At 42.0% G+C, this 12,554-nt stretch overlaps 1 protein-coding gene across 25 annotated transcripts in view; it reads right to left on the bottom strand.

The window, feature by feature from the left end:
• Window positions 1-12,554, bottom strand: part of ASPH (aspartate beta-hydroxylase) — a 201,058-nt gene that overhangs the window by 111,463 nt on the left and 77,041 nt on the right. For 23 of the 25 annotated variants that reach the window (XR_007772620.1, XR_007772622.1, XR_007772621.1 and 20 more), the window contains 2 exons: window positions 10,648-10,704; window positions 5,094-5,138 (listed from right to left, as the gene is read on the bottom strand). The exons of the other annotated variants lie outside the window; for them this stretch is intronic. Coding sequence is in view for 16 of the 23 variants with exons in the window: in XM_050940764.1 (XP_050796721.1) it covers window positions 5,094-5,138; window positions 10,648-10,704 (102 nt within the window). In the remaining 7 variants the exon portion in view is untranslated. The remainder of the gene's footprint in view (window positions 1-5,093; window positions 5,139-10,647; window positions 10,705-12,554) is intronic. 25 annotated transcript variants of the gene reach the window in all.

The following is a 12,554-nucleotide window of genomic DNA, read 5'->3' on the forward strand; positions in this document are numbered from 1 at the left end:
TCACTTATCCTCTGCCATTCCCAAGTCAAGGGTCGTATATACTGATCCAATAGCATATCTTGAAAACTAGAGCCAATCAACAATTTTAAACATCATTTTTGTTCTCAGTGACCCAGAATTCGTAAAGTTGGACTACATTTATTTCAGAAGCCTTTTGGCTGTAGAGCAGTGTAATATTTTAAAAAAATCATTGGAGCAGAGGGACTGGATCCTGGGTCTTCTACCTCCCAGGTGAATGCTCCAAACATCATGCTATAGTGTCATTCTCATGCTCTTTTTCATCTCTGGCCCAATGTGGACACTGTCACCCCACCCCAAATCCCACCCCAGCTTCTCGCTAAAACAGCATAGCCACTTAACATCAAGAGAGGGTTTCCAGCTGAGACCCCAAGTGGACAGAGGTGCCTCCCTGGCAGCCCAGATTTAGGCACATAGAGGGAGGAGCTTAGCACACACCCCTCAGCTTGGCACCTTCCTTTGGCTATTTTAGGTGAGAAGCTGACTAGAGTGCTGGGACTTTTGTGAATCCCACTCTGAGGAGCCTCTCTCTCCATATTCATTATATATGGAGCGTAGGCACCAAATTCAGGCTTTGTGAATCCCAGTGATTTTCTAGTTGGTTAAAATTAGGCATGGTGACACTGAGCATCATCATGCCTAGGTTTCTTTGTGAATCTAAGCCATTGGTGTTCAGGGTTAAGTTAGGAGAGAGCAATAAGTAGCAATTTATAATGCTGTTCAAAAAGCTGGTTTCTGTTTTTTAATACACTGTGATACCAGACACCTCTCTGTTCTTGGGGAACCAAGGTGCAGTATCCAGCCTCACTCATGAAGCCCCCCGCCCCAGCCTCTGCTTAAACCAAAACTCAGAGGAAAAAACTTGCAGAGAGCAGTGAAGGTCGTTGGGAGACACCTAGACCCCTCCTGACAATGGTGACAAGATTGAGACATCTCCATTAGCATACAGAACGGAGAGCAGAGACAACTCCCCTAGCCTCATCTGCATGAAAGATTGGACAGGAAGACATCTCAATTTGCATACAGAATGGAGAACAGAGAACCACACTGAACTCTGGGACCAGAAAAAGCAGGAACGCACTGCATCATGGGAATCTCTGCTCCGGATGCTAATGAACCTATGTCTGCACACACCCAGCTCAGCAATTATCAGACCAATTCTAGTAATGAATCCTTAACTGATATCCAAATACTGAAGCCGCCTAGTTGCACTGTGAGCTCCCTGGAAGAAAACACTACCCACAGCCAAGAGTGATCAGCTGCTACTGTCTAGTCTAAAGAAAACCCTTGAGTCATCAGCTTACCTATAAAAAAAAAAAAAATCTATTGTTCTCCATTCAACAATTGTATTTTCTCTACAAAAATCCCTACTCACCCTCTAGTCAGGGTTCTGATGCTTAGATCCAAACTATGAATCAGTTCCACAGGGACTCCATATTCTCCTGACTGACTGTGCTGGGAACTATGCCTGTCTCCTGCGTTCAGGACCCTCAGCTACCACCATCATCTGGGAACCCTGACCAGTTTAAGCTTCAGGGAGTGGTGAGATCCCCTTCTCTCTCTCTCTCTCTTCGTTTTCCTTTCTACCTTAGGTATTAACCTTTAATAATGTATGTTATATTGATTTAGGCTCTCCTTGTGTAGTTATCACTATTATTCAATACATAACTTTTATGGATAAGCTGGTTGCTTCTCTCTCTCTTGCTGAACTTTACTCTTTTGTGTTTTTAGCTTCCCCCATTCACTCTACAGCAACGCTTCTTTTACCTAAGCTAAAGATCCCTGCAGTGCCCAAAACACTGTGGGGTTTGCTCATCAAGTAGGTTACTGCCAGTACAATTGTGTTGCGAGACGGGGGACAGGGACATGCTGAATCTGGGACGCATTAGGGTAACAGCTTGAAAGTGCTGCTTGACCCAGTCCATGGAGCCCAGGGGCATATAAGGAGAGTCAGCTTGAAAGTGCTGCTTCATCCAGCCCAGTGAGTCCAGAGACATAGAAGGGGTCAGCTTGACAGTGCTGATTGACCTGGTTCACTCAGATTTGCTCTGTTAATGTGTGTGGGTGTGGATGCAGGTGTGTGTTCATCCAGTTTTGGGGCTGGATGAACCTGGCTCTCCTATTGATAAAAAGGAGGGGAGGTGAAAATAAGGTCTAGTTTCACAAAAAAAGAAAAAGTGAAATATTAAATATCAGGACAATTAAAATGTAATCAAGATCAATATTTTCATTAAAGACAATAATTATAAAATTATAATCTTGGTGCACTATATCTTCTGTTAAAGTATTAAAGTCACAGAATTTTAGAGATAACGTGAATAGGATAAACGTTAAAAGTTACCTAATGAATATACTAAATTATTTGTTTGAATGGTAAGTTAGTGATATACTTAAAATTAGACAAAAGTTCAATTCAGGTAGAGCTTCTCCCACCCCTGCCCCCAACAGGATTCTGAAAACGTTCCTGCATCAAAAGACAAATTTAAAAATAAGTTCCCACAAGAAAGGAAAAGTTTAGGTTGAGTCAGTAGCTAGATTTTCCTGTGAAATTCACAAAATGTACTACAAAAAAATGCCATTCATTTACAATGGCAGCACTCAGTCATTTCTATTTACAGCATAATGTAATGGGACATCCTGCTGCTTTAAGTGCTTGCTTTGGATTTGATCATTAATTATCCCATAGCACTTCAACATGGGATGCAGACTGTCATCAGGATGTTTACCATTTTTTCAAGATGATAAAATGTTGTACAAAGTATGCCTTGTGAGATATCATTTGAAAACTCAAATCTACTGAACAAGACTGTCCCGGTAAAATATGTGAATCAATATTGTATGTAAAGTTATAATATTTTACTGTATAACATTCCTGAAAGCTCATGCTCCAAAACGTCTGTTAGTCTATAAGGTGCCACAGGATTCTTTGCTGCTATTCCTGTAACATATTCCAAGTTAGAAAAGCAGGCCCAGATCAGTTTTCAGAGACTAAGACTAAGACACAGACACATTGGCACTCCAGCCAGGTGTTAATGGAATACCACCTGGTTAGTTGGTCATTCTCTGGTATCGGGAAGGCATGGAAAAGAAATTTACATTTCATCACAAGGATGGTTCAAACCTCATGTCCACAAGGGTCTGTTTCTCACCGTGGCTTAGCAGCGATGTTTCTAGCACAAGAAACTGAATAATGAGGGGAGAAGAACACTTGACCTCACTTCTCCTCCTTCATCTCTGCTTATAACATCAGTGACTCAAAGAACTGAACTGGGAGGGTGGGGGGAAGTCCTGGCTGAAAAAATCTCAGCCAGCGGACTGCAAAGTGTCTGGTGAGAAAGATATTTGCTTTATATTCATTTTAGTTTGTTAAATTAAATGTCAGTTGCATTTTATCTTTTATTTCTGATGTAACCAATGCTGACTTTTATGCCTCATTACTTGTAGTCACTTAATCTCTCTTTTCTTTCTATAGTTAAACTTATTTCACAATTTTAATCCAAACACACTGGTTAAATAAAGTATGTGGGAAACTCCATATAGGATAACAAAACTGGTGCATGTCATTTTCAGCTGATGAAATGACACACTTTCTATGAGCCTGCATAGTCCAGTAGAGTGCCAGGCAATACAAGATGCACATTTCTGGGAGAAAGTCTGGGACTAGAGAATCTGCTGGTGTTCTTCTGCAGGATAATTCATGAGTGGGTAGCTAGTGGCACTCAATACAGTGTAGCTGGGATCAAGTTACATGCTAGAGGCTGTGTGATAACTGGCAGGAGTCTGCTCACAGGTAAAGCAGTGTAAAAGGCATCCCAGGTTGGCGAACTGAGACAACACAGAAGACAACTAAAATTCAGGAGCCTAATACTGAAAGAAAATATAGGAATGTTTACTTTAGGTGGTGGGCCTTGTGCCCATAAGGGGAGGCCTAACATCTTGGCAGACCAAGAGCCCTTTTGGCACACTCTATCTCAACCTATATGGGGTAGAGAGTACCAAGGATCAAGGAATTCAGAAATGAGTTGAGTTCTGAGTTACTGGCTATTTGGAAGGAGACTGGCAACCTCACACTGGATCCAGCTGAATGCCTGGTAAGCAATGGGTAGGGCCCTACCAAATTCACATTACATTTTGGTCAATTTCACGGTCATAGGATTCTAAAAATCATACATTTCATGACTGCAGATATTTAAAACTGAAATTTAACAGCATTGTAACTGTAGGGGTCCTGACCCCAAAGAGGGTAGTGGTGGGGAAGGGGCGGAGGGGGTTGTAAAATTATTGTAGATGGGTTGCAGTATTGCCATCCTTACTTCTGCGCTGCTGCTGCTGCTGATGGCAGCTGCTGGCCAGAAGTCCAGCTCGGAAGGCAGCACTGCCACCAACAGTAGTACAGATGTAAGGATGGCATGGTGTAATACTGCTACCCTTATCTGAGAGCTGGGCCCTTGTCCAGCAGCCACCACTATCCGGCCACTCAGCTTTAAAGGGAGTGCAGAGGTAAGGGAGGCAATACCATGCTCCTGCTACAATAACCTTGCAACCCCCCCACAACCCTCTTTTGGGTCAGGACCCCCAATCTGAGAAACGCTTGTCTCCCCTGTGAAATCTGTATAGTATACGACAAAAGTATACAAAAGATCATATTTCACAGGGGAGACCAGATTTCACAGTCCATGGTGCATTTTTCACAGCTATGAATTTGGTAGGGCCCTACCAATGGGTAGATGTTGTCCCTACCCAGTATTAAGTTAATAAAGTCATTGCCTGCTACTTAAGATCCATTCTAGTTTCTTTTTTTCACACAATGTATTTTCTCAGCAAGATAGTGTTCCAATCATGTGGCTCCATTACTGGGGCAGCTGCATTGTTTTACATTACATACAAGTTAGGTTTATAAAGCACTTTGGAATGCTACAGGATGGAAGCTATAATATAAACGTAAAGCAGTATCAAAAAGTTGAAGCCCTTAAACTGTAGGAATACAGGCACACCCCTCCCCCGACACCCAACTGAAATGCAGCTTTTTAACCACATGGTATAAAAAGGAAAAAAAAAAATTTCTTTTACAGTACCTCCATGATGTTCAAGAGCATCATCCTGTGCTAATTCAGTGTTACCTAAAAAGGAAGATATATTTACTTGCTTTTTTTAGATTAATCTGTCATAAAATAGCCAAGGAACACAGCAGCAACCAAAATACTCTGTGAGTAAATAGTTAGCTACACTCCAATTATATTCCAGATACTAATAGTATTTGTAATCATGCAATGTTATGTTTAAGCACTGATTACTGTTTTATAAAGCCATACATCCCACAATCTACAATAGGAATACCCAGTCTTGGAAACATTTATCCATGTGCTTAACTTTAAGCATGTGAGTAGTCTCGTTGACTATTTTTGGACTATTTCCATAAGTCAAATGAAGCAAGTGTGTATTTGCAGGATTGGAGCCTAGGGAGTTGTACTTACAACTATAAAGCAAACAGTATTCCAAAAATTAGGGCAACAGATTTTTGCATTTAATCAAAATAATGTTTCTACACATACCATACATGATCTTGAAAAAGATATGCTAACTTATTTTTCATTTTCCTTGTGGTCTCAGAAACGGTAATAATTATTTCAAGATGAAAGGGAAGATAAACTATATTTATTTTTAGATGAGATAACATGTTTGGTTGATGAAGATAACTGTATTAACACAGTATATTTAGACTTCTGCAAGTCATGTGGTACTAAGTCAAATTGCATTCTGATTAAAAAACAGCACTAAACAAAAACATAGCACATACTACATGGATTAAAAACTGGCTGACATTTGAAAAATAACTAATTAGGACTCATCAACTGGCAATACTATTAGTGTAGTCTGGCATGGATCTGCTCTTGTCCTAGTGCTATCTATCAGTGACCTGGAACGAAAAACAGAACCTTTACAAATAAAAAGAACAGGAGTATTTATGGCACCTTAGGGTATGTCTACACTACGGGATTATTCCGATTTTACATAAACCGGTTTTGTAAAAATAGATTGTATAAGGTCAAGTGCACGCGGCCACACTAAGCACATTAATTCGGTGGTGTGCGTCCATGGTCCGAGGCTAGCGTCGATTTCTGGAGCATTACACTGTGGGTAGCTATTCCATAGCTATCCCATAGTTCCTGCAGTCTCCCCTGCCCCCTGGAATTCTGGGTTGAGATCCCAGTGGCTGATGGGGCAAAAATCATTGTCGTGGGTGGTTCTGGGTAAATGTCATCAGTCATTCCTTCCTCCGGGAAAGCAACAGCAGACAATCATTTCGCGCCATTTTTCCCTGGATTGCCCTGGCAGACGCCATAGCACGGCAACCATGGAGCCCGTTCAGCTTTTTTTTTTTTTTTTTTTTTTTTTTTTTTTACTGTCACTGTATGTGTACTGGATGCCGCTGACAGAGGCGATACTGCAGTGCTACACAGCAGCATTCATTTGCCTTTGCATGACAGTAGAGACGGTTATCTGTCGTTCTGTACCATCTGCTGCTGTCATGGGTGCCCCTGGCCGGGGGCACAAAGATAAAAATGAGAATGACTCCTCGAGTCAATCCCTTTTTTATGGTATCTAAAAATAAAGTCAGTCCTGCCTAGAATATGGGGCAAGTGTACTAGAGAACCAGCGTATCAGAGAACCAGAGAGCACAGCCGCTCCGTGTCAGATCCCACAGAAATGATGAGCTGAATGCCATTCTAGGGGTGTCCCTGCAACAACCCCCCCCCCCGTTGCTTCCTTCCTCCCCAAACCTTCCTGGGCTACTGTGGCAGTGTCCCCCTCATTTGTGTCATGAAGTAATAAAGAATGCAGGAATAAGAAACATTGACTTGTTACTGAGATAAAATGAGGGGGAGGCAGCCTCCAGCTGCTATGATAGTCCAGGCAGGACAGAATCTTCTCTTTACATATGAAAGGGAGAGGGCTGATAGAGCTCAGACCCCAGTTGCTATGATGAGGACGGTTACCAGTCGTTCTGTACCATCTACTAGGAATGACCGGGAATCATTCCTATTTTTACCCAGGTGCCCCCGGCCAGCATCACCTGAGGCCAGCCACGAGCACTCACGGGCTGATGATGACGACGGATAGCAGTCATATTGTACCGTCTGCCACCGGGGAGGGGAGCGGATACTGCTCTTCACTAATGCAGCATTGCGTCTACCAGCCAGCATTCAGTAGACATAGGGTGACACTGAAAAAAGTCAAGAAATGATTTTTTTCCCTTTTCTTTCATGGGGGAGGAGGGGGTACATTGAGGAGCTATACCCTGAACCACCTCGGACAATGTGTTTGACCCTACAGGCATTGGGAGCTCAGCCAAGAATACAAATGCTTTTTGGAGACTGCTGGGGACTGTGGGATAGCTGGAGTCCTCAGTAACCCCTCCCTCCCTCCATGAGCGTCCATTTGATTCTTTGGCTTGCCGTTACGCTTGTCCTGCAGCACTGTCCTGTGGCCTCTGCCTATCATAGCCTGGAGATTTTTTTCAAATGCTTTATCATTTCGTCTTCTGTAACGGAGCTCTGACAGAACAGATTTGTTTCCTCATACAGCGATCTGATCCAGTATCTCCCGTATGGTCCATGCTGGAGCTCTTTTTGGATTTGGGACTGCATCGCCACCCATGCTGATCAGAGCTCCACGCTAGGCAAAACAGGAAATGAAAATCAAAAGTTCACGGGGCTTTTCCTGTCTACCTGGCCACTGCATCCGAGTTCAGATTGCTGTCCAGAGCGGTCACAATGGTGCACTGTGGGATATGGCCCGGAGGCCACTACCGTCAATTTGCGGCCACACTAAACCTAATCCGATATGGTAATACCGATTTTAGCGCTACTCCTCTCGTTGGGGAGGAGTACAGAAACCGATTTAAAGAGCTCTTTATATCGATATAAAGGACCTCATTGTGTGGATGGGAACAGCGTTAAATAGGTTTAACGCTGCTAAAATCAGTTTAAACGCGTAGTGTAGACCAAGCCTTAGAGACTAACAAATTTACTTCAGCATGAGCTTTCGTGAGCTACAGCTTATTTCTTCAGATGCATAGAATGGAACACACAGACAAGTGGTACTTATACATACAGAGAACATGAAAAGGTGGAAGTATGCATACCAACAGGAAGAGTCTAATCAACGAAACCCACTGACCGCTATACTTACCTACACGCCTCCAGCTTCCATCCAGGACACACCACACGATGCATTGTCTACAGGCAAGCTCTAAGATACAACCGCATTTGCTCCAATCCCTCAGACAGAGACAAACACCTACAAGATCTCTATCAAGCATTCTTAAAACTACAATACCCACCTGCTGAAGTTAAAAAACAGATTGACAGAGCCAGAAGAGTACCCAGAAGCCACCTACTACAGGACAGGCCCAACAAAGAAAACAACAGAACGCCACTAGCCATCACCTACAGCCCCCAACTAAAACCTCTCCAGAGCATCAAAGATCTACAACCTATCCTTAAAGATGATCCCTCACTCTCACAGATCTTGGGAGACAGGCCAGTCCTCACTTATAGACAGCCTCTCAACCTGAAGCAAATAGTCACCAGCAACCGCACACCATACAACATAAACACTAACCCAGGAACCTATCCTTGCAACAAAGCCCGATGCCAGCTCTGTCCACATATCTATTCAAGTGATACCATCATAGGACCTAATCACATCAGACACGCCATCGGGGCTCATTCACCTGCACATCCACCAATATGATATATGCCATCATGTGCCAGCAACACCCCTCTGCCATGTACATTGGCCAAACCGAACAGTCTCTACGCAAAAGAATAAATGGACACAAATCTGACATCAGGAATCATAACATTCAAAAACCAGTGGGAGAACACTTCAGCCTCTCTAACCACTCAGTGACAGACTTGAAAGTGGCAATTTTGCAACAAAAAACTTCAAAAACAGACTCCAAAGAGAGACTGCTGAACTCAAATAAGTATGCAAATTAGATACAATTAACTCAGGCCTAAACAGAGACTGGGAATGGTTGGGTCATTACACTAATTGAATCTATTTCCCTATGTTAAGTTCTCCTCATACTTTCTATGGGTCATCTTAATTATCACTTCAAAAGGTTTTTTCTTCTCCTGCGGATGATAGCTCATCTCAATTGATTAGACTCTTCCTGTTGGTATGCATACTTCCACCTTTTCATGTTCTCTGTATGTATAAATATCTCCTGTCTGTGTGTTCCATTCTATGCATCCGAAGAAGTGAGCTGTAGCTCACGAAAGCTCATGCTGAAATAAATTTGTTAGTCTCTACGGTGCCACAAGTACTCCTGTTCGTTTTGCAGATACAGACTAACACGGCTGCTACTCTGAAACTTTACAAATAAAGTTTGCAAATTAAAAAAGATTGGTGAAGTGGTAAATAAGGACAGGTCATTAATATAAAGGAATTGGGACTATCTAGTAATCTGGACTCACTTGAACATTTAATATAGCCAAATGCAAAAGACAATACATTGAAGAACAATGAATCATGGGTCAGACTTACAAAATGAGGGGGTATAGCCTGGAAAACAGAAACTCTAAAGGAATTTAGGGGTCACGGTGTATAACCAATTGAACACAACTCCCAGTGCAAAGCTGTGCCTAAGAGGGGTAGCATAATCCTTGAATGTATAAAGAGGGCAATATAGGTTAGGAGTTAAAAGGTGGTATTACCTCCATATACAGCATCAGCTGGAGTACTATGTCCCTGTGTTCCATTATTGTAATGCAATGTCCTGGTTTCCATATTTTAAAAAGGATGCTGACAAATTGGAAATGGTTCAGAAAAGAGCTACAAGAACAATTTGGGGTCTGGAAAATCTGCCTTACAGTGGGAGACTAAAGAGGCTCAGTCTATTTAACTTATCAAAGATATGGTTAAGGAGATCACAATCCGGTGGTACCTCTAGGGGGAGAAGATTTCTTATAGCAGATGGATCTTACATTTAACAATGGCTGAAAGCTGAAGCTAAATAAATTCAAATACGAAATAAGGTTCAAATTTTTATCAGTGATGGTAATTAACTAATCAAACAAACTTACCAATGGATGTGGTGGATTTTCTCAGATTTTAAATCAAGAATGGATATCCTTTTAAAAGGCTGCTCTAGTTTAAACAGAAGTTATTTGGCTTGCTGATGGAATTACAGGTGAAATCATATGGCTTGTGTTATGCAGGAGATCAAATTAGATAATCATAATGGTACCTTCTGGCCTTAAAATCTAAGGATCTATAGTTACTCCGGAAACTCCTTACAGGTTAAAAAAAATAAAAACACATGGAGTGAAATCCTGGTCTCACTGAAGTTAATGTAAGTTTTATCATTGACTTCAAATGAGGCAAAGATTTCACCAATGGTGGCCTAAATTTTTTTATCTTACCAAAATTAAATAGAACTGCTGTTTTGCAAAACCAAAGCCACACCCAGATTTGCCCATTCCTCATTACAGACTAACATATACAACCTACACCAAAGACTGTTTATTATGTCAAGCTACTTGAGAATACAAACCTGAATACCGTATATAACGTATACAAATAAGTTTTAATAAGAGGGCTTTTTAATAGTTTACAAACCTGGAACTTCTGACTCGTATGCTGGCTCTTCTAAATCCATGTAATAGTCGTATGGATCTGTAAAGTAAGACATTTGCTGTTTTTTCATATTTAATGTTCTGATATTTTAATGGGTGACCATATTCTGGCTCTCAAATCACAGCAAATAACCTCCAGGCTCTCCATGTACACAGGGATAATTGGCTGAGAATGAACAAACTAAAGCCCTGCAATTGAATCTGTGTGGTTGGACTCATGCATGTCTGATAGTAAAGTTCCACACAGAATGTATATTTTTTCCACACATGGATAGATTAAAAAGAGGAGGGAAGGGACCTATGACTGGATATTCTAAAAGTGAAAGCATTGCTCTTCAACTAAGGTCTTATGTATCATGAGTTTCGGTACCTTATTTAGTTGATTTAAATCAGTAAACAAAGAAGGGTAATAGAGTAAAAGAGAATTAAAAGAATTATCCACAGAAGCAGACTTTCATTATGTTAATTCCATTAATGACTGTCACTCAATACCAAGTTCCACATGTAAGCTGTTACCGTGCCTCAGTGGATCACAACTGAGAACACCAAATTCAGGAGAAACTGCTGAGAAATAGGGCAGACATACCAAAACTGGTGTTTTTTCTTCCATAAGATATACCACACTACCAACAAAAGTAAACTTCTGTCTCACCACATTGGCTAACAAGAAGTCAGAAATGCAGCCTCCTTAGGTATTCCAGACCTGGATTCAACACCCAGACACTAGATTTAATGATGAATGGTTATTTTAAAACAATTTCAAAGGGTTCTTCTGAGCCCCAAGGACCAGCCGCATACCCAGATCAATATATCACTCAGATCTTACCCAATAATCACACTGTTGCCAATCCTTTAGTATCTAATATCTAAAGGCTTATTTATAAGAGAAAGAAAAAAGGTGAAAGTTAAAACTAGTTAAAGAAATAAAATACATACATAATTGCTGAGTTCTTGCAGCGTAACTCCTCACTTAAAGTCGGCCCAGTTAACCTTGCTTCGTTGTTACGTTGCTGATCAATTATAGAACATGCTCGTTTAAAGTTGCACAATGCCCCCTTAGAATGTTGTTTGGCAGCACTCTTTGTCTACCACTTGCAGAAAGAGCAGCCTGTTGGAGCTAGCTGAGGGGCTTGGAACCAGGGTGGGAAAGCAGCCCCCCTAAGTTCTCTGTGCTGCAGCCACCCAGCAGGCTATCAATTGCCAGGCAGTTCAGCTGTCCCTCTCCCCCCACTCCCATGTGCTCGTGCTCCTGCCCTCTGCCTTGGAGTTGCTCCCAGGAGCCTTCTGCTTGCTGTGCGAAGGGCGGGGGGGGGGAGGGAGAGAAGAAGAGGGGTATTAATGTCAAGGTGCCCCCCTTCCCCCCCCTGTATCTCATCTCCACAGAGTGGAGGGGGACACGGCAAGGTTCAGGGGTGGGGGAGCTTTCTGGCAGCAGCTGCTGTCTCAACTTGCTGATCTACTTAAAAAGGCAATGTACTTAGAGTGGGGTCAGCGTACTTAAAGGGGAAATGCGCACCTCTCTCTCTCTCTCTCACACACACACACACACACACACACAAATGGTGTGTGTGTCTGTCTGTCTGTCTCTGTCTACCATGCTGTCTCCCCTCCCTCCCTCTGTGCTGTCTTGCAGAGTGTGAAGCTACATTACCAACGTGTTAACCCTGGAGGGCTCAGTCGAGTGCTAGTTCATCATGTAACAGTAAGACATTCCCTGGGAAATATCCCACCCTCTTCCATCCTCTGACTTCACCATCTCAACTAAGCTTCACAATCATTATTGCTGTGTAAAGTATTAAATTGTTTATACAACACATATAGACAATATAAGTTTTATATATATAAACTATAGTCTTTTGTCTGACTAAAACATTTTTTCCTGGAACCTAA

The sequence above is a fragment of the Gopherus flavomarginatus genome, chromosome 2, assembly GCF_025201925.1.
Source record: "Gopherus flavomarginatus isolate rGopFla2 chromosome 2, rGopFla2.mat.asm, whole genome shotgun sequence".
Lineage (NCBI taxonomy): Eukaryota > Metazoa > Chordata > Testudines > Testudinidae > Gopherus > Gopherus flavomarginatus.